At 40.6% G+C, this 27,028-nt stretch overlaps 1 protein-coding gene across 2 annotated transcripts in view; it reads left to right on the plus strand.

The window, feature by feature from the left end:
- Positions 1 to 27,028, plus strand: part of ZFAND3 (zinc finger AN1-type containing 3) — a 184,721-nt gene that overhangs the window by 119,889 nt on the left and 37,804 nt on the right. For both annotated transcript variants that reach the window (XM_066618640.1, XM_066618639.1), the window contains exons 4-5: positions 4,434 to 4,613; positions 19,918 to 19,983. In XM_066618640.1, coding sequence (XP_066474737.1) covers positions 4,434 to 4,613; positions 19,918 to 19,983 — 246 coding nt within the window. The remainder of the gene's footprint in view (positions 1 to 4,433; positions 4,614 to 19,917; positions 19,984 to 27,028) is intronic.

Raw genomic sequence — 27,028 nt, forward strand, 5'->3', positions numbered from 1 at the left:
AATAGAAGCCAAGACATTGCTCTGTCAAATACTGTGTACTGAAAGGATGGCGTGATGGTTATTGCTGCATTCTTAAATTGCTTATGGAAACATTCTGTGCAGGCTCTTTTGGGGGATGTTTTGTAAAATTACTAATATATACCAAGGGTGGCCAACCTGTGGCACATGTGCCACCAGTGGCACATGGACACTTTCTGAGTTGCATGTGCAAATTCGCCACATTGTTTTGAAAAGCATTTTTGCTTGACAAAGAGAACACCACAGCAGTTTACGGTTTGCTCGATTTCACTCCTCACGCAGCATACCCTAAAGTTTCTAACACTGCAGTGGATACACTCGATGCAGCTACTTCTGCTCTGATTTGCTCTGGTTGAAAATGGGGGAAAAATGTGAGAAAAGGCTGATGGACAGGAGAGAAGATTAATAGGGCAGATGCTAGAGATCAGCATCCTGCTAACTGGTGGGGCATTTGCTTACCCACGAAGGCCTGGTGCAGGCTGTGGAAGGTCTCAGGGGCTGAGTGGAGCAGTGCAGAGCTGGCTGACGAGATCAGCACAGCCCAGGTAGCCCAACTAGGTGGAGCTACCATCTTTGGGAAAACCATTTACAAAGAGATCCCAGCTAAGATTATCTTCGAGGACAGGAAGATGGGCAGGCAAGAGGGGGCTGGGCTGAATAGAAGGGCAAGGAATGCACCTGCAGGGCTGGACTAAATGTCCATCAGGCCACATTTCTTGCCTCAGCAGCAGTCAGCCAGGTGGCTTTGGAAAGCCCCAAATAGGCAACAACACTCCAGTGTTTCTTTCTCTGTCCTTCTGGAACCCAGAAATATATTGCCTTTGAATTTGGATTCTCTACATAAGTGGCACATGGTGTGCTGCGGGTTGCCCCCCCCCCCCCGTATATACAGCAGATGTAAATGAAAAAGGGATGCTGGTTTCTGATCCACTTATTTACAAAGTAGCAGTTTTTTGTAAGACAGGGTGAAACATAATATAATGCATATTCAATTCATTGCATAATTTGCATCTTTCATTTTAAAATAATGAAAACAATTGCAAAGTGTAGAGCAAATTAATTTGTATGCTGGGATGTGCATCTATATTCCAACAAGTTTTTTTAATGGTGGCGTATCCTTTGGTTCTTCCCTTGTTCTTGTTTGACCCTGCATTGTTCATGTTGAGGTTTGAATATTTAAATAGAATTTTTTTGAATTTAAGATCCTGCAATTTTGAAAAACAGCCTGTATTGTTAGCAATGTGAGCTTCATAAGCTCCAGTTAAATGCATCATTTCACAATTTATTGCTGATTCTTAGAATGTAGGAGTGAAATAAAATTGAAGCTTAGGTCACTTATCTTTGACATAAATCTTGAATAGAAGAAGGCAATCCTTGGTACACATCTGGAAAAGGTTGTAATGCAATTCACACCACAAAAATTCTTCTGATTTCAAGCTTTTTGAAGTGTTCATAGTATCTCTTTGCCCAGTTAGGCAATGGTTTGACAATAGTAGCCAAGCTATTGCTATCACCTGGCAATAAAAAGCAGTTGATGCTTTCCACACAGAAACCTAAACCACCCTGAACTGTGATTTTGTAAATTGGTTAAATTCCGTATTGGTTCACAGTTTATAAACTAGAATAATGTTAGTAAATATTGTGGTCTCTCATAATCTCACTTTAGGAGAAGGCTACAGGCAAAGGTGCCAGCTGTGTTCGTGCATACTCCCTCACTGCTAGTATTGAGATAATAATGCTGAACTTTGTAGTTAAATAAAAACTGAAACCAAACTTGTATGCCTGTAGTGAAATCCCCCTAAGTCAGTGATATCTAAAAGGAAAGGCAGGTTCCAAAATTATAATAAATCTAAACAAAACAGAATTAATAGAGGTTAAACAGGATACTTAAATCATGATCTTACAAACTCCTTGGTGAAATATTTGGCCATACTTTTAACTTCCATAACTGAAAACGCGAACAAAATCAAGCCACTCTAAAATGTCCAAAGATCTGTCCAAGTAGCCTACCCATGAGGGTTTCAAGGATGTCCCATTAGCCATTAAGATAAAAATTGCCCTAGATTGGCATATTTTATTTTATTTACTCATTCTTTTATATGGGATCCAATGTGCTAACTCCAGTATTTTGCACTTGCATTTATGGGAAGTATATTACTAAGAGTATTTGGGGCTGTGCTTAGGAACAAAACACTGTGGAAACATTGGCTTAGATAGGCACTGCTGTGGTTGACAGACTTCATAGAAGGTACAAAGTTTCTAGTATAATTCTATCAAAGGATGATCTACTACAAGCTTCTGAGGAATACGTTTACTAAAACTTTTGATAGAATAACTGAAGTGACTCTGGGCGTTGTTGTGCATGTTATTTTGGATTAAAAGTACCAGTTGAGCTGTTCCCAGAACTCACGTGAATGGGAAAAATTGCATTAAAGCAAATTCATTTTAAAAACAGTGACCCTTGGCTCAGCGATTTGAAAGCAGCCTTGCTGACCTTTGTAATGCGTCAAGTAGACAATTCGTCTCTCACCAGACGCTTAGAAGGGCTTCACTCCTAAGCAGCAATTCCTCCCTTGACCAGGACCCGCAGTGGTGGGGAAAGAATGGAGGAGGTAAAATCACTCAGGTGGACGGGAGGAGTCACTGTTCTAAGTGCCTGGAGAGAGAATGACTGAATTGTCAGCTGGCTTCCCTCTCTCGCATTAAGGAAACTATTGTTAAATGACTTTTTTCTTTCAATTTAAAGGGCACAGGTGAAAAAGTCTGTGGATAATTAGGTAGTAGTACTTTAGGCATTGAACATTATTTTCTAAAAATTGTTTAGTGTTTGAGGTGCTGCAAAACTATTGTATCTCTTCGGGGGGGAAAAAAACCCCAAAATTGTTAGAATGTTAATCTTTTTTAAAATTTTGTTTGCTGTCTTCCCCCCCCCCCACCTCTACTTTGGTCCCATTTATTCTTCGTTTCTGCATTTCCCTCTTCTTTTAACAGTCACATGAGTGATCCAGATTAATAGACAAGATGACAGCATCCCAAGGAGGGGTGCATCTAGTAGATTCCGATTCAGAATACCTTTATTGGCATAAAGATACAAAAAATATGACTTAAAAAAAACAGATTAAAAGTCCTCAACTACCTTAGGTAACAGTTACAGTAGAATGTACTGTCCTTCTCTTAATGACTAGTTTCAAAAAGATTGCCACTTTCACAGTTAATTCAATATTTACACCTGCAAGAAGAAACCGAATTTTTTCTTGATCAGCCCAATCCTCCTCCTTTTTGAGGAGTTCCTTTAAATATACGTGGTGAAGATCTTTATAGAGGGGGCAGTGCAGGATCATATGATGTAAAGATTCAGCTATACTCATTGAGCATCCACATGTTCGTGCCTCCAGTGGAATTCTTCTAAACCTGTCATATAGTACTTTTGAAGGTAAAACATTCCTTCTTGCGAGAGAAAAGGCTCTGCACTTGTTAGAGCATTAAAAAAAAATAATCAGCCTTATGCACATATTTAATAGGAAGCTGTAAATATAGGGGCGAGCAGATTTGATTGGTTAGATACCAGTATCTAGGAGTCTTTGTTTAAGAGCTGCTGAGATCTGTTACACCAGTGCTTAAGCCTCTTTACTGGCTTTCTTCATATGCAACTTATTTTCAGCATATATTTAGACATTAGTTCTGCTTAAGAACATAATGGTTTTTACACATATACACACAGCACCATCCTCCTACATTACTTATGTCCATGCACAAAACATGAGTTAAGCATTACTTCTAATACCAAAGGCATTTAAAAGCAGTCTTCATGAATTTTATGGGTTTGACAAATTTCATGCCTATGCATCTTCCAGATTTATAGGAAAACTTAGAGCAGTGTTTCTCAAACTGTGGGTCGGGACCTTCTAGGTGGGTCGCGAACCAATTTCAGGTGGGTCCCCATCCATTTCAATTTTTTTTTAATATAGTAGACTTGATGCTACCATGGTATGTGACTGCATTTGGGGAAATGTTACAGACCTGTACTTTTAACAAGCTACTCTGTATATGCTTTTAACAATGATAGTAAATGGGACTTGCTCCTGGGTAAGTGTGGTAGGATTGCAGCCTAAGATTGTTAAAAAATTTTCCTTCTTAATGATGTCACTTCCGGTGGGTCCTGACAGATTCTCATCTAAAAAGTGGATCCTGATAATAAATGTGTAAGAACCACTGGTATATTCAATCAGTTTCTTCATACTGAGAAGATAACGTTTTTATACCAGGTATTATTGAGATGTTTGCATTATCCAGTAAATAAAACATGTATTGAATATTTCCCCTATAGTATGTATTCTACATATTGATCAGTACTATATTTTGTGGCCCTGTAATTGCTTCAAGCACCCCATTTCCCCAATTTTGTGTCTTTCTAGATTTTCAAAAGAAGCAACCAGATGATGAGTCCACTCCCAGCACAAGCAACAGCCAATCGGATTTGTTCTCTGGAGAAACAAATAGCGACAACAGTAATACCTCCCTATCTACGCAGACTGTTAACTCCAACCAGCAGCTTTTGACAGAACTGAATGTAACTTCACCGAGCAAAGAGGAATGTAAGTGAATAGTTCTGGGGAAGAGTAAGCTTAAGTTCTGCTCTAGTAACTTCAGTCTTTAGCGCTTGGAGGAATACAATAGTCAGTGTGTGGAAAGTGTAGAAAGTTCAGAATGATGAGTGTTACTTGCAGGTAGAAGAATGAACAAAAATTTTTTCATTATTTTCAACTGAAGCAACTTGTGACAAAGCTAATGGAATGCAGCGTAGGGGAGAAGTCAAACAAAATACAAATCAGGGGGGAAAAGTGATGAGGGGTCAGGGGGATGCTTCTTTAAAAAAAAAAAAAAAAGAACCCAGTCGAGATAATGAAAAAGAACTAAAAAGTACCAAGATGAAGTAAGAACCAAGTTGGAGTGGGGATTCAGCTTTCAAACTCCAAGTCAGAGTTTGAGACAGCTTTCAGTGTTTTATATGGTAGAGCAGTGGTTCCCAAACTGGTGGGTCACAACCCAGTAGGGGATCTGGAAGAGGGCCATTCCCCTTTAAGGTGAGTAGCCCAGAAATGGGTACCCCAATGGCACCTCAGAGATTGTGGCACTACCAGGAGCAACGGTTTTTTTAACTTAACCTGCTGGGTCTCTCTGGCCTAAGGGAGAGTCCAGGACAATTGTCGATCTGAGCTATTTGGAGTAGCAGGGAGGCCTGCCAAGAGGGGTGGAAGCCTCTTGGAGGCCAGCACAACCCCCCAGGTAAGTTTTACAAAACACTTGCTCCTGTCAGCAGCAAGGTTGCTGAGGTGCTGTCAGAGGCTCCCCGTCCCCTCGAATACTAATACTGATAGCCGCCTTGAGTCCCTCCAGGGAGAAGGGCGGGGTAAAAATAAAGTTGTTAATAATAATAGTAACCACCACAGTCCCATAGTGCAAGTAGGATTTTGGGAATCGCTGTGGTAGAGCCTTCAGTTTTGCTGTGCCCTACCTGTAGTCTGAACAAGCACAGCCCAAGGACAGTTTTACCAGATCCAATTACAATTTTTCCTCCTAAAAAGATTCGTAATTCTTGTATGCTAACTGTGAACATTGTAAATATTTCAGATAGACAGATAAATATCAAAGAAAGTTTCATATGAAACCTGAATCGCTATATAACAATCTACGCCTAACCTTAGGATGAAAGAAATAAACTCCAGTAAATGCCAGTAAACAAGTGATGTCATGTAGTAAGAATGTGTCTACAATATGATTTGTTTTGTCTATTTTGGGCAAACATAAGAACAGCCCCACTGGATCAGGCCATAGGCCCATCTAGTCCAGCTCCCTGTATCTCACAGCGGCCCACCAAATGCCCCAGGGAGCACACCAGATAACAAGAGACCTCATCCTGGTGCCCTCCCTTGCATCTGGCATTCTGACATAACCCATTTCTAAAATCAGGAGGTTGCGCCTACACATCATGGCTTGTACCCCGTAACGGATTTTTCCTCCAGAAGCTTGTCCAATCCCCTTTTAAAGGCGTCTAGGCTAGATGCCAGCACCACATCCTGTGGCAAGGAGTTCCACAGACTGACCACACGCTGAGTAAAGAAATATTTTCTTTTGTCTGTCCTAACCCGCCCAACACTCAATTTTAGTGGATGTCCCCTGGTTCTGGTATTATGTGAGAGTGTAAAGAGCATCTCCCTATCCACTCTGTCTATCCCCTGCATAATTTTGTATGTCTCAATCATGTCCCCCCTCAGGCGTCTCTTTTCTAGGCTGAAGAGGCCCAAACGCCGTAGCCTTTCCTCATAAGGAAGGTGCCCCAGCCCCGTAATCATCTTAGTCGCTCTCTTTTGCACCTTTTCCATTTCCACTATGTCTTTTTTGAGATGCGGCGACCAGAACTGGACACAATACTCCAGGTGTGGCCTTACCATCGATTTGTACAACGGCATTATAATACTAGCCGTTTTGTTCTCAATACCCTTCCTAATGATCCCAAGCATAGAATTGGCCTCCTTCACTGCCGCCGCACATTGAGTCAACACTTTCATCGACCTGTCCACCACCACCCCAAGATCTCTCTCCTGATCTGTCACAGACAGCTCAGAACCCATCAGCCAAAATCTAAGGTTTTGATTTTTTGCCCCAATGTGCATGACTTTACACTTACTGACATTGAAGCGCATCTGCCATTTTGCTGCCCATTCTGCCAGTCTGGAGAGATCCTTCTGGAGCTCCTCACAATCACTTCTGGTCTTCACCACTCGGAAAAGTTTGGTGTCGTCTGCAAACTTAGCCACTTCACTGCTCAACCCTGTCTCCAGGTCATTTATGAAGAGGTTGAAAAGCACCGGTCCCAGGACAGATCCTTGGGGCACACCGCTTTTCACCTCTCTCCATTGTGAAAATTGCCCATTGACACCCACTCTCTGCTTCCTGGCCTCCAACCAGTTCTCAATCCATGAGAGGACCTGTCCTCTAATTCCCATTTACACTCCTTAAGGTAGCCCCATGTTGCTTCAGTCCATCTCTACTTCATAGAAATGCCAGGAGTGTGCTATAAAAAGAGTTCTAGCAGCACCCTTCTGTGAGGATGTCCCAAGTTTCTGGTCTTTCAGTGTTCCAATATCCACTGTCATCTGCCTTCCGTGGAGACCTTCTGTTTGGTGATCCTGCATTGCTATTTTGCTGGCCCAATTTTTTATTAAAATTTTTCAGTGCGTTTAACTGTAAAGATATGCAGAAGAGAACGTATTTTTAAAATATGTGTTTTTTCTGTTCTAAGCTTCTGTACATGCACTAATGCATAGTCCAGGATGATAGATATTAGGCAGCACAGGCAGCAGCACATTTGAAAATATTACCTATAAAAAATTCTTTATGACTTCCTGCTGGGATGGCTGTAAGTGAAACAGTGGTTAGATTTATTTACAGTTTCAGCTATCTTTTTCCTCCCTGCACTCCCCCCCCAAACAGTCGTTCTCTAATGTAGCTCAGATTAGTGTCATTTATCAGAGCTAATTATACAGCAGATGAAGCTTTTTCTGATTGATGATGGTCTCAATGTGGAAGGTTCTTTCTTATAATGAAGAATGCCCAAACTTTAAATGTCTTTTTTGATTTTAATTTAAGGGTAGCTTTTTCCTGTTTGTTTTGTTTTGTAGAGAGTTTTATAATGCTTTCATTATAGCAGCATTTCTTCAAAGATTGATATTTTTCAGTATAGTAAGATGATGTACAGCTGTGTGTTTTACTGAATAGATCTGCTTGTATTGCACCAAGTACTATGTAGGTTATCATTTAGTTAATCCTTACTATAGTGTGAATAGAACTGAGTGCTTAGAAGTATTCTTTAACAAAATTCAGATGGCAGCTTGTTGTGATCTTTCCTCCAAGCCTACATTGAGATACTAGCTATGGTTAATTACTTTACAGGGTAAAGAGACAGTAATTGTAGTAGACATTTTGTTCATCATCATGCAATAAAGATCTATTGCTTTTAATAGCCTTGTTGCATGGGTGGAATATATGGAAAATTCTTGAAAAATATTCCAAGAGGTGGGAGATACTCTTTAATTATATTATCCCACATAACTTTTAAAATGTGTTTTTTTCTGTTGTAAGCCTTTGCACACAATGTATGCTCCATGATGCATTAATATCCTAGTAAGTTATTTATACGATTGCATGCATTCTTTTAGTTTACTGTCTGGCTCCTAATTCTTTTTAGAGCTACTCATACACTAGTGCCTATTCTGTTTTCTATACAATCCATATCTGAAAAACTATCTGAAGTGCTAAGAAAATTTAGGCCAGTTGCTGAATTTTCTTTCTCAGAGGAAGTGCTGCTTCCAGTATTACTCCTGAAGAAGGGGGAAGTGGCTAAATATGAATCTTCACAATATCAAAGGCCAAATGCAGGTCTGACACCGAACTTGTGAACCATCATTTGGAACTCTGCAACCTCTACATCAGACTCTTATCTGACATTTCCGGCACAAGATCTTTGGATGCTTTTCTTTCTGCTTCCATTCTTTGGCTTTAAGATTCAAGTCAGCAAAAATAATGCCCTAAAAGTAGCTTTTGAAGTGAAAAGCTACATAGAGAAGATCCTTCCTGCATAACTTACTCATACTTGGTCTGCTTCCCATAGCACATGGGTTTGCTAAATTTGGCCTCAAACGTCTTAGCTACTCTTAAAGTATATGTTCTCTTGTTTCAGGAAACTAGGTAAGTTTTTAGTATTCAAAATACATCTTTGTATTGTCTACTTTCTCTCTCCTTAACCATTTTTCTTTTTTTCAGGATGTGTTGACATTAATGATTCCACCAGCACTAGAATACATTTAGGATGTATTGTCTGTGGATGATTTGTTAGGCTTCCTACTACACGGCTGTCTGTAAAATGTTGATCATACAGATGGGAGAAGGGGAACTGAAAGACTTTTCTTTCCTAAGCACTCCTTCAAAATCTGCTTATTAGAAAGTCTCTGTGTACTTTATTAAAAGGTCATGCCATATACTAGAACAATTCCATTTAGTCTGAGCCCTTCATCCCCTTCCGTGGGGCTGTCACACTGTTTTCCTTTTTTCTATGCCATTGCAGCTGAAGCTGACACTGTGCAGGTTTAAGTGAAATCTAAACTGTAAGATGACATGAAAAATGTCAGTATGAAAAAAAAATCTGAGTTTGGCAGTTTTTTTTTAGGCTTGAGTTTTCAGTAGCTCTTCACTGCAGAGGACATGGTTTCATTTGAATTTGTGCTTAACTTTTTCCTAAACTCTGCAGATTGCAAACAGCATGAGTAGATGATTTGAAAAATCATTTAAGTCTGTAAAATGTCATTGGTCCTTTGTACATAAAACAATTGAATTTACCAGTGTAGATGTTTACTTGTATGTGATTTACCCCTCATACAAATGAGGTGTCCTCATGTACTTAATTTTTAGCAAAAGAAATTTTAGTATTTTCATATGACCTCATATTTTGGTATCATTTTAAATGCAGGTGATCTTAAGAACTAATTTAAGTCACAGTGTCTATAGCTATTTAGCACGGATGAGCCTCCAAGCTTTTAAGCCTGATCCTTTAGTCAGTTGTTTGTGGTGTGTGCACAGTTCAGTTAAAGGTGGACATTTTTAATTGGTTATTCAAACATTTTCTTTCCAAACCATTGCTAATTTTCAGCAGCTATTTGTGATAGGACATTAGGAAAAAAATTGAATTGAGTCATTCGAATTTATGGCAGCAGACATGTTTGTTCACCAGTGTTCCTCTGGGAACTCATAGGCAGACATCTCTAGATTCCCAGGCTGCCTGATTGAATGTGTGTTGAAAGGTGTTTGCTGACCATAGCTCTCTGACATAGATATTTGCATTTGGGGAGGGGGGAAGTCTCCCATTCACATGCCTCAGTTTCATTTATCAATTGGTAGGCTTAAATCCAGGAAGCCTTCTCTGTCACTTGTACAACATCTGCATAATAATGTCAACATCAGTGCCCAATGGAAAGTTAAATGGGCAGTCAGACGCCCAGAAATAGGTAGATATTTAGATGATCCTACACTTAAGGTGCCAGGTTTCAACCTACCTCGCCAGCACTGGAAAACTTTGAACAGGATTCATACCTTCCATGGTGTTTGTCAGGATTCAGTGTTTAAACGGGGGTTAGTATCTACCCGACAGTGTGATTGCAGGTTTCCCCTCCAAATTATATACCACACTGTGTCTGGCTGCAAACTGAGGGTGTATACTGGCCCATGGTCTGACTTATTCAGTGAAGATAACTCTGTCCTTGAATGGCTGGACAAACTGGACATTGATATTTGATCTTATACATATTATACAAGTCTGCCACAGTCCACCATAAAATGTGATTCAACCGTGAGCAAGACAGCTAATGCCTTCCCATACCCCTGTATGCTGGGGAGCAGAACCTACGGTAAACTGGAAACTTGAAAAATTAGAAATGGATTAAGGCCACAATTCTATGCACATTTATCTAAACACAGTGGTATTTGCTTCTGAGTAGACATGCATGGGGTTATGCTGTAAGACGGGGTGGCCAAACCCCAGCCCTTGGGGTCCCCAAATCCTGCCCCCAGAGAGTCCCCAGTCTCCAATGAGCCTCTGGCCCATCGAAGACTGTTGGAGTCCACACTAGTCTGTGACTTCCAGATGCAAGCTGCAGGCCAAATTAGAGCAAGTCCTTTTTAATTCTCCATGTGTGTTCTGCTTTTCCCTGGGTATTTTACAACCCCCTCCCCCATTGCCTCTGAACAACTTATGTCTCCATGTGTTTCTGGTTTGGTCTGTATATTTTCACTGTGCAAGTGGTATGTGGCAAACAGTTCATAGTTCTCATGTGGTTCTACATGCCTATATTACAGTTCTCATGTGTATTATAAATAAGCTCAGTAAAATTGATTGATTCATTCATATAAGTTCTGTCTCTGAGGGCACAATCCTAACCCCTTATGTCAGTGCTTTCCAGCACTGACATAAGGGCAATGCAGCTCTGAGGTAAGGGAATAAACATTCCCTTACTTTAAGGAGGCCACCATGAGTGACACCCAACTGCAGGATGCAGCACATGTCCCATTGGCACCGCTATGCCAGTGCTGGAAAGCACTGAAATAAGGGGTTAGGATTGCACCTTCATTCATTTATCTATTCATTTGTGACAATATATGTAAATTTATTCAAATTTGAAGCATAATTAATTCTTTTATTAATTAATTCTAATGTCCCCTACACAGTGTCAAAGAGATGATGTGGTTCTCCTGCCAAAATGTTTGTTGTAGGGCATCATTTTTTTCTCTCCATTACATTGACTGTAGAGCATTTTTAATCAGGGAGCCCACTTTAGAGGAGCACTATAGCTATGTTACAAATGTGATTAGTAATGCAAATTGAATTGTGTTGACATAGCTACTCTCACCTCACCATTTTGCCATTAATATTTTCCTTACAAGAGGCCAGTGCGTTAGGGAAACACACCAAAAACTTTTGTCTTTGACGGTAAGAGATTCTATTAAAATGTGTGCATTAAGGATCTGAATGTTCAAATCTTTATCCATTTAACTAATTTTAAGGATAGTGTAATGTGATGCTGTCAAACATACTGAATCTTGGCCAAGTAACTACTTTTCACCTGCTGTTGATTTTTTCATATATATGTGAGAAGAGTCACTGTCTCTGCAGACTTCCATCACCGATTTTGTTTAACTTCAGTTTTTATGTTTTTGTGTTTGTAGTTCTAATTCATGACTCTTTTCAAACTTGATTATGAAGATAAATTAGGCATGTCTCTTTCAGTTAAACACATTCATATTTAGATTCAGAGTTTAGACGGCCTTCCCAAAATCCTAGCCTCTTTTGTACACTTGCTTATACTTTCTAAAACTTCAATAAAGGCCTACTGCTGTCAACGTTCATAAATGATTCTTTTTTAAGCTTGGCTACTCTAAGTAAGATCATGAAAAATCTGAGTGCATTGAACTTTTAAAACCTCTAGTCAAAAACATTTATGTCAGTCATGGTCTAGTAAGACCATGTTTAATGTACAGGTGGACCCTCGTTATCCACAAGGTTTCTGTTCCTGGACCCCTTGTGGATATCGAATTCCGCATGATATCAAATCACACAGATTTCGGAGCCACTGAGCTCCAAACATGACTAGAACCCTGCTCTGGTCATGTCCGGAGCTGTTCTGAGCCCCCAAAAGCATTGGAAGGCGACTTCCAGTTTTGCCTTGCAACGCTTTTGGGGGACCTTTCTGAGGCTGCGTGCTACTCACAGAAGATGTAGCTATTATCACTTCTTGCATTTTTGTAGAGGTATCATATAGTCAGTGAAACTATGCACTCTAGTATAGGGTCCAAACAATGTGTATAAGGATTGGAAAGTGTATAGTTTATTTGGATTTCTGACTTTTAGATTGTTGTGATTAGGTTGTGAGATCTTAACTTTAGAATGTCCAGAAATTCACAAATATAGGTGTTAGGTGATCAGTGGCAACCGTGCATCATTCCTGATTATTGAATGCTCCTCATTGCCCAGCTCAAAATGAGACATCTATAAGTTATCCAGACTTCATAAAGAGATGGCAGCGTTTTCTTGTTTCATGCTGGGTAGGAGTTGCATGCTCTTGCCCTTTCTTAAGTTGTCTGGCAAGTGCAGATATCTTGAGAAGTACAGGTCCAGCCTTATTATACACGGATTTTTTATACACGAATTTGACTCAACACGAATGACCCCCTGCAAATGAGAAGGAATGTGCTGATCCCTGGAGAAGGGGAAAAATGCACCCCTTTAAAATCACAGTTTAAAATACTGCTTTTTAGTGTTGCAGTCATACAAGTGATTACAGGTATAACCTAAGTATCACAGATTTTTCTATGTCAAAGCTGATGAGGGGCCCTTTAAATTAATTATTAATTATTTAATTAACAGTATTTATATACTGCTTTTCAACTGAACGTTCACAAAGCGGTTTACAGAGAAAAATCAAATAACTAAATGGCTCCCTGTCCCAAAAGGGCTCACAATCTAAAAAGATGCCAAGGAATGCCAGCAGACAGCCACTAGAACAGACAGTGCTGGGGTGAGGTGGGCCAGTTACTCTCCCCCTGCTAAAAAAAGGAGCACCCACTTGAAAAAGTGCCTCTTACCCAATTAGCAGGGGTTAAATTAAAGGAAAACAGTCATTTAATAATGCCAGAGAGGGCAGCAGGCTGACTATCCATTAGTCATTCTCTGCAGGCTTCACTCCTCCCTTCCACCTGAGCAAGTGAAAGAAGGCTAAATGGCAGTGATTATCACTGGGGCTCCTGGTGGAGGGAGGAATTGCTGCCTCCTAGTGAAGCCTAAGTGCCTGGAGAGACACTGATTGCCTCTGTGTGCATTACAAAGGTCAGCAAGGCTGTTTTTAAATCAGCAGAGCAAAGAAGCTTTGTTTTTTAAATTGATTTGCTATAGTGCGTTTTTTGCCATCTACTTGAGGGCTTGGAACAGAACCCTTTTGAATAATGAGTCTGATCTGAAATGGCTGTTTTGATTTCTTGCTTGGCTAGTATCTTTAAAGCTTAGCATGAAGTGAGACTAACACATTCTGATCCCCACAGCCCTTGGCATATGCTAGCTATCTCTGAGGAATAGTGTGATCAGTTGTGATGACTACAAAAAATGGCTAGTTAGCATCACTGGCGTACCTAGGGGAGGGCAAACGGGGCAAATTCTCCAAGCGCTGACACTCCAGGGGCGCCTCGGAGTCTTGCCCTCGCCCCACCCAGGAGGAGTGCTGCAGAGAGGCAGCTTGCTGCCTCTCCGTCAGCACCTGGTCACTGACTAAGCCGTCCCTCTCCTCCCCTCCTCTTTTATAGGAGGATAGGAGACAGGTGCCCTAGAGAGGCACTGACACTCTAGGGCGCCCATCTCGTCTCCTCCTATAAAGGAGGAGGGGAGGGGGTGGCCCAGTCGGCGTCGAGACGCTGCCTGGGAGGCAGCTTCTTGCTGCCTCCCAGGAGTGCTCCTGGGCACCCCTGCTCCACCTCTGAGGGCGTCCCTCAGAGGTAGAGTGGAAGTGGCGCACGCCCCCTCCGAAGTTGGAGGGGACGCATGCCGCTTCCTGGCCCAGTTTGCTCCTCCTGCGCCATGGAGGGCATCCCTCCGTGGTTCAGGGGAAGCCTCCCGGCCCGGGTCGCCCCTCCTACACTTCAGAGGGCATCTCTCCATTGTGCAGGGGAAGTGGCACGTGCCCCCTCCGACTTCAGAGAAGACGCATGCTGCTTCCTGTCCCCCACGGAGCCTTCCGCGTGGCTTACAAGCGGTGCGGAGGTCTCCACTGCAGCGGTCTGGGGCCGCTGGAAGCAGCTCCAGTACGCTGCCATGGAGACCCCCACAGCACGGAATGGGATGGGGGCCTCAGCTGCCTCCTCCATTCCTCCTTCTTTTCAAAGGGGGAACGGAGGAGGCAGCTGTGCAGAAGTAATTGCAGTGATGGTAACGTCACCGCAATTACTTCCGGGTCAGGTGCGCGGGGGGGCAAAATGGGGTGTGGGGAGCGGAATCCTGGGGTTTGCCCCGGGCGTGGGGACCCCCAGGAACGCCACTGGTTAGCATGATCAGCTAAAATGTGTTAACCCTAAGAAGATCTATCCATTTAAATTGCCTAAATGAGCCACAGAGATGCAGCCCTGTTCTTTCACTGGTACATTCTGTAGTCACCTGGACACTGATTTCGCCCTATAGCATAAGCAGATTGACAAGTGCATTTTTTCCTGAGACATAGCAGCATGGAAAATTAAAGGTACAAGTTGGCATGATTTGTCTTTTTCTTAACTATGATTTAAATATCTGAAAGTCTTTTAGAATTTGCTTCAGCCCCTAGGAAAAGAATCCTGAGCAACATTTTCTGCAGACAGCTTTTGCAGAATCATGTTTTCGGCGTGCCAGAATTTAAATCTAAATAGTCATTAGGATAATTTTGTAATACTGTGTCTTATTTGGCCTCCATCATACTACTTGAAGAATTTTGGTTAAAAAATGTATTTGTTATACTAGAATTAATGCACAGAAAGGAAATAATTGATTATATAAATGTGCTTGTCAAGGGATGTCACAGAAAGATAGAATTCATGGAAATGTATATTATGTCTGTTCATACTTTACTTCTGATATGTAGAGCTTTATCTGAATGTAAGATTTAGTACGCTAGTATGTCTAATCCTGTAAAGGTAAAATAATCAAGGAGATTATGATGGGAGTGAATTGACAAGGTATTTAATAAGGGATGTTGCATTTCTAATTAGTTTGCTGTGCCTGTAGTTGAAAATTAATTGTGGTGTTATGTAAATGTCATGTTAATTAAGAGAGACAACTGAAAGTACAATAAATCTACAAAGAAGTTATCCATTTTTGTTAATATTTATGCAAAGTTTCAGGAGATGCTGGTAGCAAAATAAGTGCTGCCCTACCTTCCAAGTTTTAGCTAGCTGACAAGTTACTGTTTTTAATTGATGTGGACTGACTTGTTGCATAGTAAGCATTTAGAAATACTTCTCCCAGCAGCGTACAAAAAGTCTGCCTGTGTTGAGTTCTGGTAATGATGTCAGCATTCACATGACTGTCATGGCACACAATTTCCTAAGTGGTAAATCAACACAGATTGGCTTCAAACAACATTGCTCCACACTGGGAAAACTGTGGGACTGAGTCCTTAATGTCGTATATTTATACAGGGGGATCGCAGTATCCATTGATTTGGCATCCACTGATTTGATTCACCTCTAATACCGAGGTCCACCTTTAAATGCCTTTTAATAACAAAAAAGCACCAAAATCCCATTTCCTACCTTTGTGCTGTTAAATAATTATAATTTCTTTCCATTAGTTTCCATTATTCACCCCTTCTGGTGGCTGAATGTGGTATAGCACCTATACGAAAGCATTCTGGGATGACAGTGGAGGAGCAAGAAACCTGGAAGTAGGTCTTTAAAGCTATTTTTCCACTGATTTGGTATCCACTGATTTTTTTTTTAGTAGGCTTTTCAAGGTGTGAAGTCATACTTTGGTCATCCACATAAACAGGACGAAGGCAGGGTACATTTGCATTAAATAAGTCACTTCGGAGGTGTTAGAAGGTGCTAGAGGAAGCTTGACAGTCATCCCAGGATTTTTGTATATCTTCATTTAAGCAATCTGGCATTGCGCTCCTGTATATCACATTCACATTTTCTCCACTTTTCCCTACTTGGTTATTCTAGGCTTCAGTTAAAGATGACCTGCCATTCTTATATTGTTAATGCTTTTGAGATGCTGAGGACATTTATTTCCATTGTCTTGGAATGCTTACTGAGACTAAAGTTTGAAAACAACCAGTCCGATACTAATTGGATGTTGTCTACCATGGTACAGTACACATCTGCTGCTTGTTTGATGTTTGTCTCTCTCAGAGCAAATGGCTACTTTTTAAAAGTAGAACACTGGACTTGGAACTCTCTAGTTTTTATATAGGATAATTAATTGGTCATAGTCTGGCAGGGTGGGGTTTTAGCAAAGATGCGCCATATTTTTTTAGCTGCATTGGAAAAGTTTCATAAAAGCAACTAATTTGTGGCTTAGAGGTAAAAGCAGTTGCTGGAAATACTGCTTCTTAGTTGTATTTAGTCAGTGTTACTTGTTAAACATATAATAGGGCAGGACCCAGAACAATTTTTTTTGCAGTTCTCTGGACTTAGTGCATAAGAACTGCATAAGGTGAAGTTTTGTATTGGACGATATAGGTATGTGGAGAATACATAGGATAGGGAATATGAATCCGTTTTGCTGCCTCAGTGTACAATGATTGCAACTAAAATGGTTTACCCTACCAAAAATATAGGTTTCAGGGTTATTGCTTTTTCCACAATAATATCGTGCTCCATTGTGTGGAAACTGGAATAAGTTTAATCGGATTTCACTTCTGAGTCTAAAACATGATGGTAGTTTAGAAATATAGCTTTAGTTGGAGTCATGATGAAGTATGTTGCTTAAGTTGTAGAAAATTGTTCATCTGCTCTTCAAAAAGAAATATAAACAGATTTGAATAAACTCCAAGTGCAAAACGTGCTATAACCTTCTGTGTTCTACTGATATTTCAGAGTAAGAGTACATTCTCCGATGACTGTATATCCTACCTGCTTTGTAACTTCCTTTATCTTCTGTTCAAGAACAGTGTCACCAACATTTGTCTGAAAACAGTGGTCTTTGAAGCAATGGTGTTCTTTTTTCCCCACATTGCTGAGCAAATGTGTGGTAGCAGAGCATACCGAACCTGTTCTCACAAGATTAGATTCCATATGGCCATGAGGTCACTACAAATGGTTATCTCAACGTGAGAAAAATTCACTTTTGTCTGAAGATCAGACCTAAGAAACAACTTGCTTCTGTCTGAATCAATCCAAACTCCTGGATATAAATATTATTTAGGATGGCTGGTGTTGTGATCTGTTCCTTTCTCTCCTCTCCATGCACTCTTCCAGTGTTCTTTAGGTCTTGTTCCTGTCTTCTTGTTTTGATAAAAATCTCATTATATAGAAATAGCGATGCTATAACTGTCCTCTGAACAACTTCATATTAGGCTTTTAAATCATTCCATACTGCAATACAAGAACCTAAAAGGCAGTGCTTCTGAAAACGAGGATGCACAATGTTATCTGTATCATACCTCACATTCATGAGGCTTGTGTCATTACTACAGGTGGGGCCTTGGTATCCATGGAGGATCCGTTCTCAGACCCCTGCGGATACTGAAAATCATGGATAAACAAATTGCTATTTTTGGCCCCTTTCACCCTCTGAAAGTGATTGTAGCTGCACTCCAGTCCCCTCTAGAGGGCTTTCTGAAGCCTACAGAGGCAGCACGCATCTACCTGCTGCCTCTGCGGGCTTCAGACTGGCTCCTGGAGCTGAAAACACTACTTCTGGTTTCCCCAGGGAAACTGGAAATGACATTTCCCTGGACCTCAGAATGCCTTAAAAGGCGTTAAGACATCACTTCCGGTTTCCCTCAGCTCTAGGAGCCAGTCTGAGGCTTACAGAGGCAGCCGATGGATACACGCTGCCTCTGCTTGTTTCAGAAAGCTCTCCAGAGGGAACTGGAGCACAGTTCCGGTCCCCCTCAAAGAGTTCAGGTGGGGCCAAGTCTGACCCAGTGTGGCTTCAGGGCACCCACATTGAACCACATCCGTGGATGTAAAAACTCCAGATAATCAGGCTTCACCTATACTGTAATGTGAAGCACTAACAAAGAAGTGAAAACACTTGCATTTCAAGATAATGCAGTGCGCTCACCAGTGCTGTCTGTCAGGTAATAATTGTGACAAGTTGAACAGAAGTGTGTATTGTACAAGTCCCATTCTGATTCACCTTAATGGATAAATGTCTATAATATCTAAAATGTCCACAGTGGACCTGTAATGTACAACAGTATTTACCACCACAAGTTTATAAGACTGAGAAAATAATAACCTAAGTCTACCTAGCAAATGAATGGGTGAGATGAGATTTGAACTTGCAACTTAGCAGATCACAGGTCACACACTTAACAAGTATACTGCCTCAGCAGTCCTGATTTTTGGATGAGTATGGAATAACCACACATATTAGCAGCCCATCTACATACCAAGAGGCATACTTTTATGAAGCTGTTGTGCACTATTATTGGTGCTTGGATAGCCACCTTCTACTGTAATAATGTGATCTTAGGTTATAAGGTTATAATAACCCAATTATCAGTGCAGCAGTATAGTACTATAGCCAGTTACCTCTGCTGTGAGTTTGTTTCAGCTTGAAATGCTTGGGTATATGTTTTTACTGCAATACAACAAACAATTATTGGGTTGTTGATTTTAACAAGTTCCCTAGAGAGTTGTTACATGATGATGCATGTTGAGGGGATGCTCAGAAACCTAGAGGCCAATTACCACAAGCAAGTTGCCAGATGACCAAATACCATAGGTTTTTTTGTTTGTTTTTTGTTTTCTCCATATAGTTATTTCTTCTTTTAAACACTATATGGAAAGTTATATATGAATTCTTACAGCATGACCATTTTAAAGTTTTGACTGTTCTGTTTTCACCTGCATAAGGATGCTCTGAGACAAACTTGTAACATGAACACAAGGGTGCTCTGAGACATCAAAATGTGTGTAGGGTCCATTATGCATTTGGCTCATGACAGACTTCAATAGAACTTGGTCTTTATCAGAGGCAGAGTAAAGGTGCAACACTGTTTATTGGGGAGATAAATTTACAATTAAAGGGTGGGAAAATCAAGAATGAAATGTAGTGAGATATCTAACAAGTATATATGTGCATCTAGTTAAACCCTAAGTGGAGTTTGTTGATAGGTAGAATGGGGGGCGGGAGAAAGAAGAAAGCTGAACTTTCTCCAGAAGGAGGGTGAGTGGAGCTGTACATGTGGGAAGGGGAAATGAAAAATTGAGATGAAAAGAATATAAACAAAGAGGTAGTGGCATCTGGATAATTGATGGCCAAAGGGTTGGGGAATTAGGATTATGGACAAGACCATAGGTTTGTCTAAGTCAGTATTGTCAACCCAGACTGGCAGGAGCTGTGCAAGGTTTCATACATGAATGCTTTTCTGCCCTATCCAGAAACACCATGGACTGAATCTGGGACCTTTTCAGTGCAAAGCATGTGCTGTCCCTCTGAACTACATCCCTTCCTGCTCATTTATTATTGTTCTGCCTTATCCACAGAATTTGTACATGTGTCTTACAGAAGTTCATAATGGCTACCTACACATCACTGAATACAACACCTCTGTATTTTCAATATAAAATTTGTTGGGACTCATTTGTATTTTCTGTTTCCAGGTGGGCCACGCACAGATACAGCTCATGTCTCCTTAATCACACCAACCAAAAGATCTTGTGATTCAGGTAAACCATCTAGTTTCTTTTTAGACTTGATATCAAGCTGGGTTTTGAAGGGAAAAAAAATTTCTTTAAAGGAGACTGGGAATGTGGAAACAAGCTGTGGGAAACAAGCTGTCTCTCTGTCTGAATACCAGTTCATGGTGATTGGTAATATAAAGGCAATCCAAAGAACTGGGAATTGGTTTCATTCTCTTCCAAAATACACTCTGCTTCCAACTTAATAATTAATCCTAAGAATACAAAAATACCCTTCTACTTGTTGTCTCCAAAATTCTCTTTGGTAACATCCAACAAAATAAAAGAACAGTGAAACAAATTAATACAGCAGTTCCCAAACTGTGAGTCTGGGACCCACCAGTAGGTTGCAACCCAATTTTTGGTGAGTCATGAAACTGACAAGGCAGTTTAGACTATGTGCATCAAGGGTAAACCACCTCCTACTGAGGGAGGGGCACTGCTGCCCAATCACCTTTATAATCACAGAGGTTTAAGCAGCTGGTAAACTGAAAGTTCTTTTTAAAGTTTTAAAGTTCCAGTGCTAAAATGTTTGGGAACCACTGTATCAATTCAGTAGATACATTAGCTGCAATTTGGGCCTACATTGCCCACTCAGCAGCAGCAGAATCTTTCAAAACAGGTAGGTTTCTACATCCTCTTCAAAAAGCCGCAAGACCAGAACAGCTTTGAACTTCATGGAGGGGAGGGGTCATCCAGTAACCTTGGAGCACATTGGAAGTTAAAACCAAGTAATATTTATACCTGTCATGTGTTAAAATATATCATAGAAGTCTATAATGATGTATAGACAGTCTATATATCATAGACTGAAGAGACATGAAGAGACAGTCTAGAAAAGAGGTGCCTGAGGGACATGATTGAGACATACCAAATTATGCAGGAAATGGATAGAGAGGCGCTCTTTTCCCTCTCACATAACACCAGAACCAGGGGACATCCATGGAAGTTGAGTGTTGGGAAAGTTAGGACAGACAGAAGAAAATATTTCTTTACCCAGCATGTAAATAATCTGTGGAACTCCTTGTCACAGCAAGTAGTGATGGCATCTTGCCTAGATGCCTTTAAGAAGGAATTGGACAAATTTCTGGAGAAAATGTTCATCCTGGTTTACAAGTCATGGTAGGTATGTGCAAGCTCCAGGTTTTAGAGGTAGGCTACCTCAGCTTGCCAGATACTGGGGAGGGCACCAGGATGCAAGTTGCCTTGTGTGTGCCCTGAAGCATTTGGTGGACCACTGTGAGATACAGGAAGCTGGACAGGATGGGCCTTCGGCCTGATCCAGCAGGGATGTTCTTATGTGTGTGTCCTCGGCATCTACGCTCATATTTTTTCTCAAGTCTTCTAACTAATGCCTGAGACAAAATCAGGAATTTGAATTAAAGTATTTTAATTATCATCAAAAGGCTGTATGCCCTAAAATAGCTGTACTGAGTCAAATTGATTAGTAGTAGCAAGTAGTAGTAGGAGTAGTAACAACTTTATTGTCATTGTGCTACAGCACAACAAAATTTATGCACCTTTGATATACAAGCATAAATATAGACAACAATTCCAACAATCACACTCTACACATTCACCCACACATTCTATACAACATACATCATAATATAAAACTGTATAACCAGACCATAATGCCCAGGAGCATGGTAACAACTATATCGCCTTATTCAACGTAATTATGGCTGTGGGATAAAAACTGTTCAGGAATCGTGTGGTGCGTGCTCTAATAGTTCTGTATCGCCTACCCGAAGGCAACAGTTCAAAGAACTTATGAGCCAAATGGAAGGGGTCTCTCAGAATACAATGTGACTTCTGCAGAGAGCGAGATGTATAGATGTCCTCCAAAGCTGGTAGATGAAGGTTGATGATGTGCTGTGCAGTCTTAATAAGTCTCTGCAGAGCTTTTTTGTCCCCTGCAGAGCAATTTCTGTACCACACCAAGATATCATAGGTTAGGACACTCTCAGTGGTGCACAGATAGTAAGACACAAGCAGCTCCTGTAACAAATTTAACCTCCCAAGCTTCCTCAGAAAATTATTTTATCAACCTTTTTTATCAACATGCCTTTTTTATCAACATGCTGGTGCCTTTTTTATCAACATGCTGGTGTTAATAGTCCATGAGAGGTCCTCCATGATGTAAATACCTAGGAATTTGAAACTAGCAACCCTCTCCACCTCCTCACCATTTATGTATAATGGTGTGTGTACATCCCTCTTTTTCTGGAAGTCAATTATACGTTCTTTGGGTTTTTTTGATGAGTTTTTCTCTCTATTCCTCTTTTTTTCTCTAAGTAAATAATCAGATATGGTTGGTTGAGGAGCTCTTGATAGTGGAGGACTGATGAAAGAGAACTTCATTCTGTACTGATTTCTTCTTAACCTCTGATAGATGTTGGTGATACTTTAAACACTGTTAATATTTGACTTAAATCCAAAGGCATCCTTACATAAATAGAAAGCCATTCTGTTTGTGCTCTCCAGTTTTCTCAGAGCCTCTGTACCTGCTGCAGTCCTGCCTGTGCCACATAGGCTAGTCTGGTTGTTCCTCCATCCGTCAGGACAAACGTTTGGTAGGCACAGTGGGCTGAAGCAGGTAGGGGGAATTGACAAAATCAGGGAACCTGCCTTGGATGAGCAAAAGTAATTTCCGCCTGCAGGACAACACTTTTGGATCGAAGCCACTGACTATTGCACCTAATAGCTATTGATGTTTGTCTTTAAATAAAAAAAAAATGAATTAGCTTCTATAGCTGGTGTATATATGTGGAAACATATAGAAGTTTCCACATGTTAGTTATGCAGTGAATTAAGACAAGATTTTAAGTATGTGCATTTGAATGCTTTTTTAGTTCTTGAGAGGCCACATAAATATGTAACTGGAAATACTAGGGGGGAGCAACTTGGTAGTAGGTGAGTTGCAGTAGGAAAAGAAACATGGAAAAAATAGTTGTGCCCCCCTTCATTTTTTCATACAAAAACACTGCTCCCAAATCAGCATTTGTTCACAGAAACCCAGCCCTCAGGATTTGGTGCACACTTTTGCTTGTAACTTTTAGTTTGCCTCTTGCAGTCATAACATATAACTCTGTAGCTTTTTCCTACAAGAACAATAGTTCCAATCTGACAAGTATGTTTTTAAAACATATTTTTTGTTACATGCATGTAACACCGCTCCATATTAATCAGTCAGGCTACTTATCTGTTAACAGGAGGGCTGTGCTTTGCTGGATTGGGAGCAGTAATGATCAGCAGCTGTGACTGAGTCTTTAATGCTCCAAAGAATAATTATTTCCTTGGAAAAGCTACTAAGTAAATACAGTGGAAATATCAAATCCAAAAGACTAGTTCCTTGACTTTGGCTGTATCTTACATTTCCTCTTTCATGCCCACATCTTTATCATGCATAGTGAATCTAGTAAGAACAAAGCTATTATCTTACTATTTATTAGGTATCCTATTGCTTTGCTCTGCAGTGGTAGTCTGTTCTAACAGTATAAAAAGTTAGTGAGACTTTTTATTCTAAAAACAGCTTTGAGAGGGTTTTGTTGTTTCAGTTGACCTTTAAGTAGCTCTTTAGTATTTGATTGGTGGAGGACAGTGTGTTATGAATCCAGCTATCTTAGGGCCTTCTTCCTAAAAGGCATGTGATGATAGAACACCGACAAACATGCACTGTACATCATCCGTTGTGGCAGTGACAGTGTCCATTAATGACACTTTTTTACACTACTCAGTTCTCAGTTGTACTAATAGAGAACAGCACATCAAGCAAGGCTGTAAATAAAAGTTATTACCTTAATAGGTGGGTGCTGAAGTGGAACGTGCAGGAACTGAGGCATAGAGGCCTTATCATTATGTCACAGCTTCCCCCAAAGAGCCCTTTGCTGTTATATTTTTATTAATAAAAATTAAAATACTTAATAATAAATTAATAAAATTTTAGTATTTTGTTTATTCTTATGTTTATGTTTATTTCTGTTTATTTAGGTTTTATACACATCCACATATGTTACATAATTAGTTACATAATTATGTTCTTTCACCAACCAAAGTAAATATACAAGCTAAATTAGACAATGTTTTGACATTCATCCATTTTTGACTTTCATCCATGCTCTGGTCCCTAACTAGACAAAAGTGCAAGGTGTTCCTGTGTAATATACAGGGTGACCCAAAAGTAGGTGGACAGTAAATAACATTTATTCCACCTACTGTCCACCTACTTTTGGGTCACCCTGTATATTAAGAAAAGGGAAACCCACAAAATCTGATGACTTTCTACCATGTATGTACATGGCACCACCCTTCATCCCAGCACACTTATCTCAAGAATATGTATTTTGGAGAAAGAATTCCAAGATATTTATTGCAGTTTTGGAAGACAAGCTTAGAAATTCCTGAGCCAGTCATGCTTTACTGTTTTTTGAGTTGGCCTCTACTTTAAAGAAGCTTTTCTATAAAAAGCATGCAGTTAAAATGTTAAAATAAATGCCAGATATTGATATTTAGCACACTGTAGTGCTCCCTGACAATGGAGAAGACTGTTCTATAATATGAAGTAAAGGTGAGGGAACTTAAATTGTTCGAGAACTTACACCAATTTACAACCCAGTCCTTTCCAGTGCTGATGGAGTTGCAATGCAGCCCTGAAGTAACAAACATTCCCTTACCTTGAGGAGGGCACTGGGACTGTCCCCACCACCACAGAATGCAGCTCACACCCCATTGGCATGTCTGCATCAGCGTTGGAAGGTTGCTTGGGATTGGGCTGTTGGACATCAAAAATACCTTCCTGGGTTTTGTGTTTAAAAGAATACATTAAAAGTTAGGTGAAAAGTGCTAGATGACTTACAAAGATCAAATTTTCCTCAAATGTTAGGAAAGATTGTATTCAGCGGGAGAAGATCACAGAATCCTTCACTCTGCTAACAGGAATTGTATCAAATAAATGGTAGCTTAAACAATTATTTTAGAACCATCCCTTTAGTGTTTCATCATTCTAAAATAAATTCTTTTCAGAAGAGGAGTGTAAATGTGTTTTTCCTCAAATTTAATTTCTTTAATGAACAAACCGAAAAATGTCATTGGTAGAAAGTGTCATGGCTTTTTCAACCTTTTCTTCCACGTAAGTTGGACTCATATTATAACTAAAATGCACCTACACAGCTTTTTCTGTACAAGTGTACAGTTAATGTTGGGGTACGTTCTCCATTCTAGTGCCTTTGTTGTGTAAACATACACTCCCTGCCAGACACTAGCTGGGCTACACGTGTTACTGGAGATAGATTACCTCTTCTTTGCATCAGGAACCTCTTTATTATGTAAACAGACAGTCTGCTGCAGGCTATGGGAGACCTAACAGTCTCAGTAAGAGCCTCTTTGTTGCGCTTTGACCACCATCTTATATGCAGTCCATCGTTAAGCAGATGGTTGTTAAATGACGCATGCCTGTACATAAGTAAAATTTGTATAAGAAATTTGACCTACCTCTCCGATAGGGTGGTATGTTCGGATTTAACTATCTGGAATATATGGAATATTCAGTATCTGCTGCAGTAATTGAAAAAGGAGAAGCTTGTCTTATACTATGATAAAATAGGGTATGTAACACAAAAAGTAGTGTGGGAAGACTGAAGCTCTTACAGTGCTACACTCTGGCATTTTGGAGGCAAGTGCTGAAAAAAAAAAACCAGATCATGACACTGGTACGCTGGCCGTACAGGACCAAGTGAAAAAGCCCTTTACTCCTCTCTACTGGATTTGAGCAAGAATGAGCAAGGAGGGGAGCACGGTTGGCTACTGCTTGATTGCATCTCTCCGGAGCAGGGTTTCTCAAACTGTGGGTAGCAGCCTGATTGTTGGTGACTCGCTAAGCTGAAACTGGCAAGCTGATAGCTAAGAAGAAAAATGCATGGAGCCCTATGGAAAGTGAAACTGAGCCAAATTGCATGTTTATTCATGAGAAGGTGAACGTGGTGCCTTGGTTTGTTGCAAAGGGTAGGCTGAGAGGAATTGGACGCCACCAGAATGGTCCCAATCTGATGAATGCAGCCCCCCCCCAAGAAGGAGGTCCTTCCTACTAAACTAGCAAATGCTTTGATTCCTATGGATATTATTATTAATAATAATAATAATTTAATAATAAACAGTATTTATATACTGCTTTTCAGTTAAAAGTTCATAAAGTGGTTTAAACATAGACGAACAGGCCTTGCTGAGGGAGAGTCAGCATGGCTTCTGTAAGGGTAAGTCTTGCCTCACGGACCTTATAGAATTCTTTGAAAAGGTCAACAGGCATGTGGATGTGGGAGAACCTGTGGACATTATCTATCTGGACTTTCAGAAGGCGTTCGACATGGTCCCTCACCAAAGGCTATTGAAAAAACTCCACAGTCAGGGAGTTTGGCAAGGCACCTGGAAAAGACAGCATCTCTGCTGAAGTCCTAAAGTGCTGCAAAGAGATCATCGTCACTGAGCTGCATGAAATCCTTTGTCTCTGCTGGAGAGAAGGTGGAGTACCTCAAGACATGAGGGATGCAAACATCACCACGCTGTACAAGAACAAAGGCGACGGGTGACTGCAACAACTACCGTGGCATCTCTCTCCTTAGCGTTGTAGGAAAGTTGTTTGCCCGAGTTGCACTAGAGGCTCCAGGTACTTGCAGAGAGCATTTATCCAGAATCACAGTGCGGATTCCGAGCCAACAGGTCCACCACTGATATGGTATTCTCCCTTAGACAACTGCAGGAGAAATGCAGGGAACAACGACAGCCACTCTTTATAGCCTTCATAGATCTCACGAAGGCTTTCGACCTGGTCAGCGGGGATGGCCTCTTCAAGATTCTCCCCAAGATCGGATGTCCACCCAGGCTCTTCAGCATCATCAGATCCTTCCACAAGGACATGAAGGGCACTGTTGTCTTTGATGACTCCACATCAGACCCCTTTGACATCCGAAGCGGAGTGAAGCAGGGCTGTGTTCTTGCACCAACCTTGTTTGGGATCTTCTTCGCTGTCCTGCTGAAG

The sequence above is a fragment of the Tiliqua scincoides genome, chromosome 1, assembly GCF_035046505.1.
Source record: "Tiliqua scincoides isolate rTilSci1 chromosome 1, rTilSci1.hap2, whole genome shotgun sequence".
NCBI lineage: Eukaryota > Metazoa > Chordata > Lepidosauria > Squamata > Scincidae > Tiliqua > Tiliqua scincoides.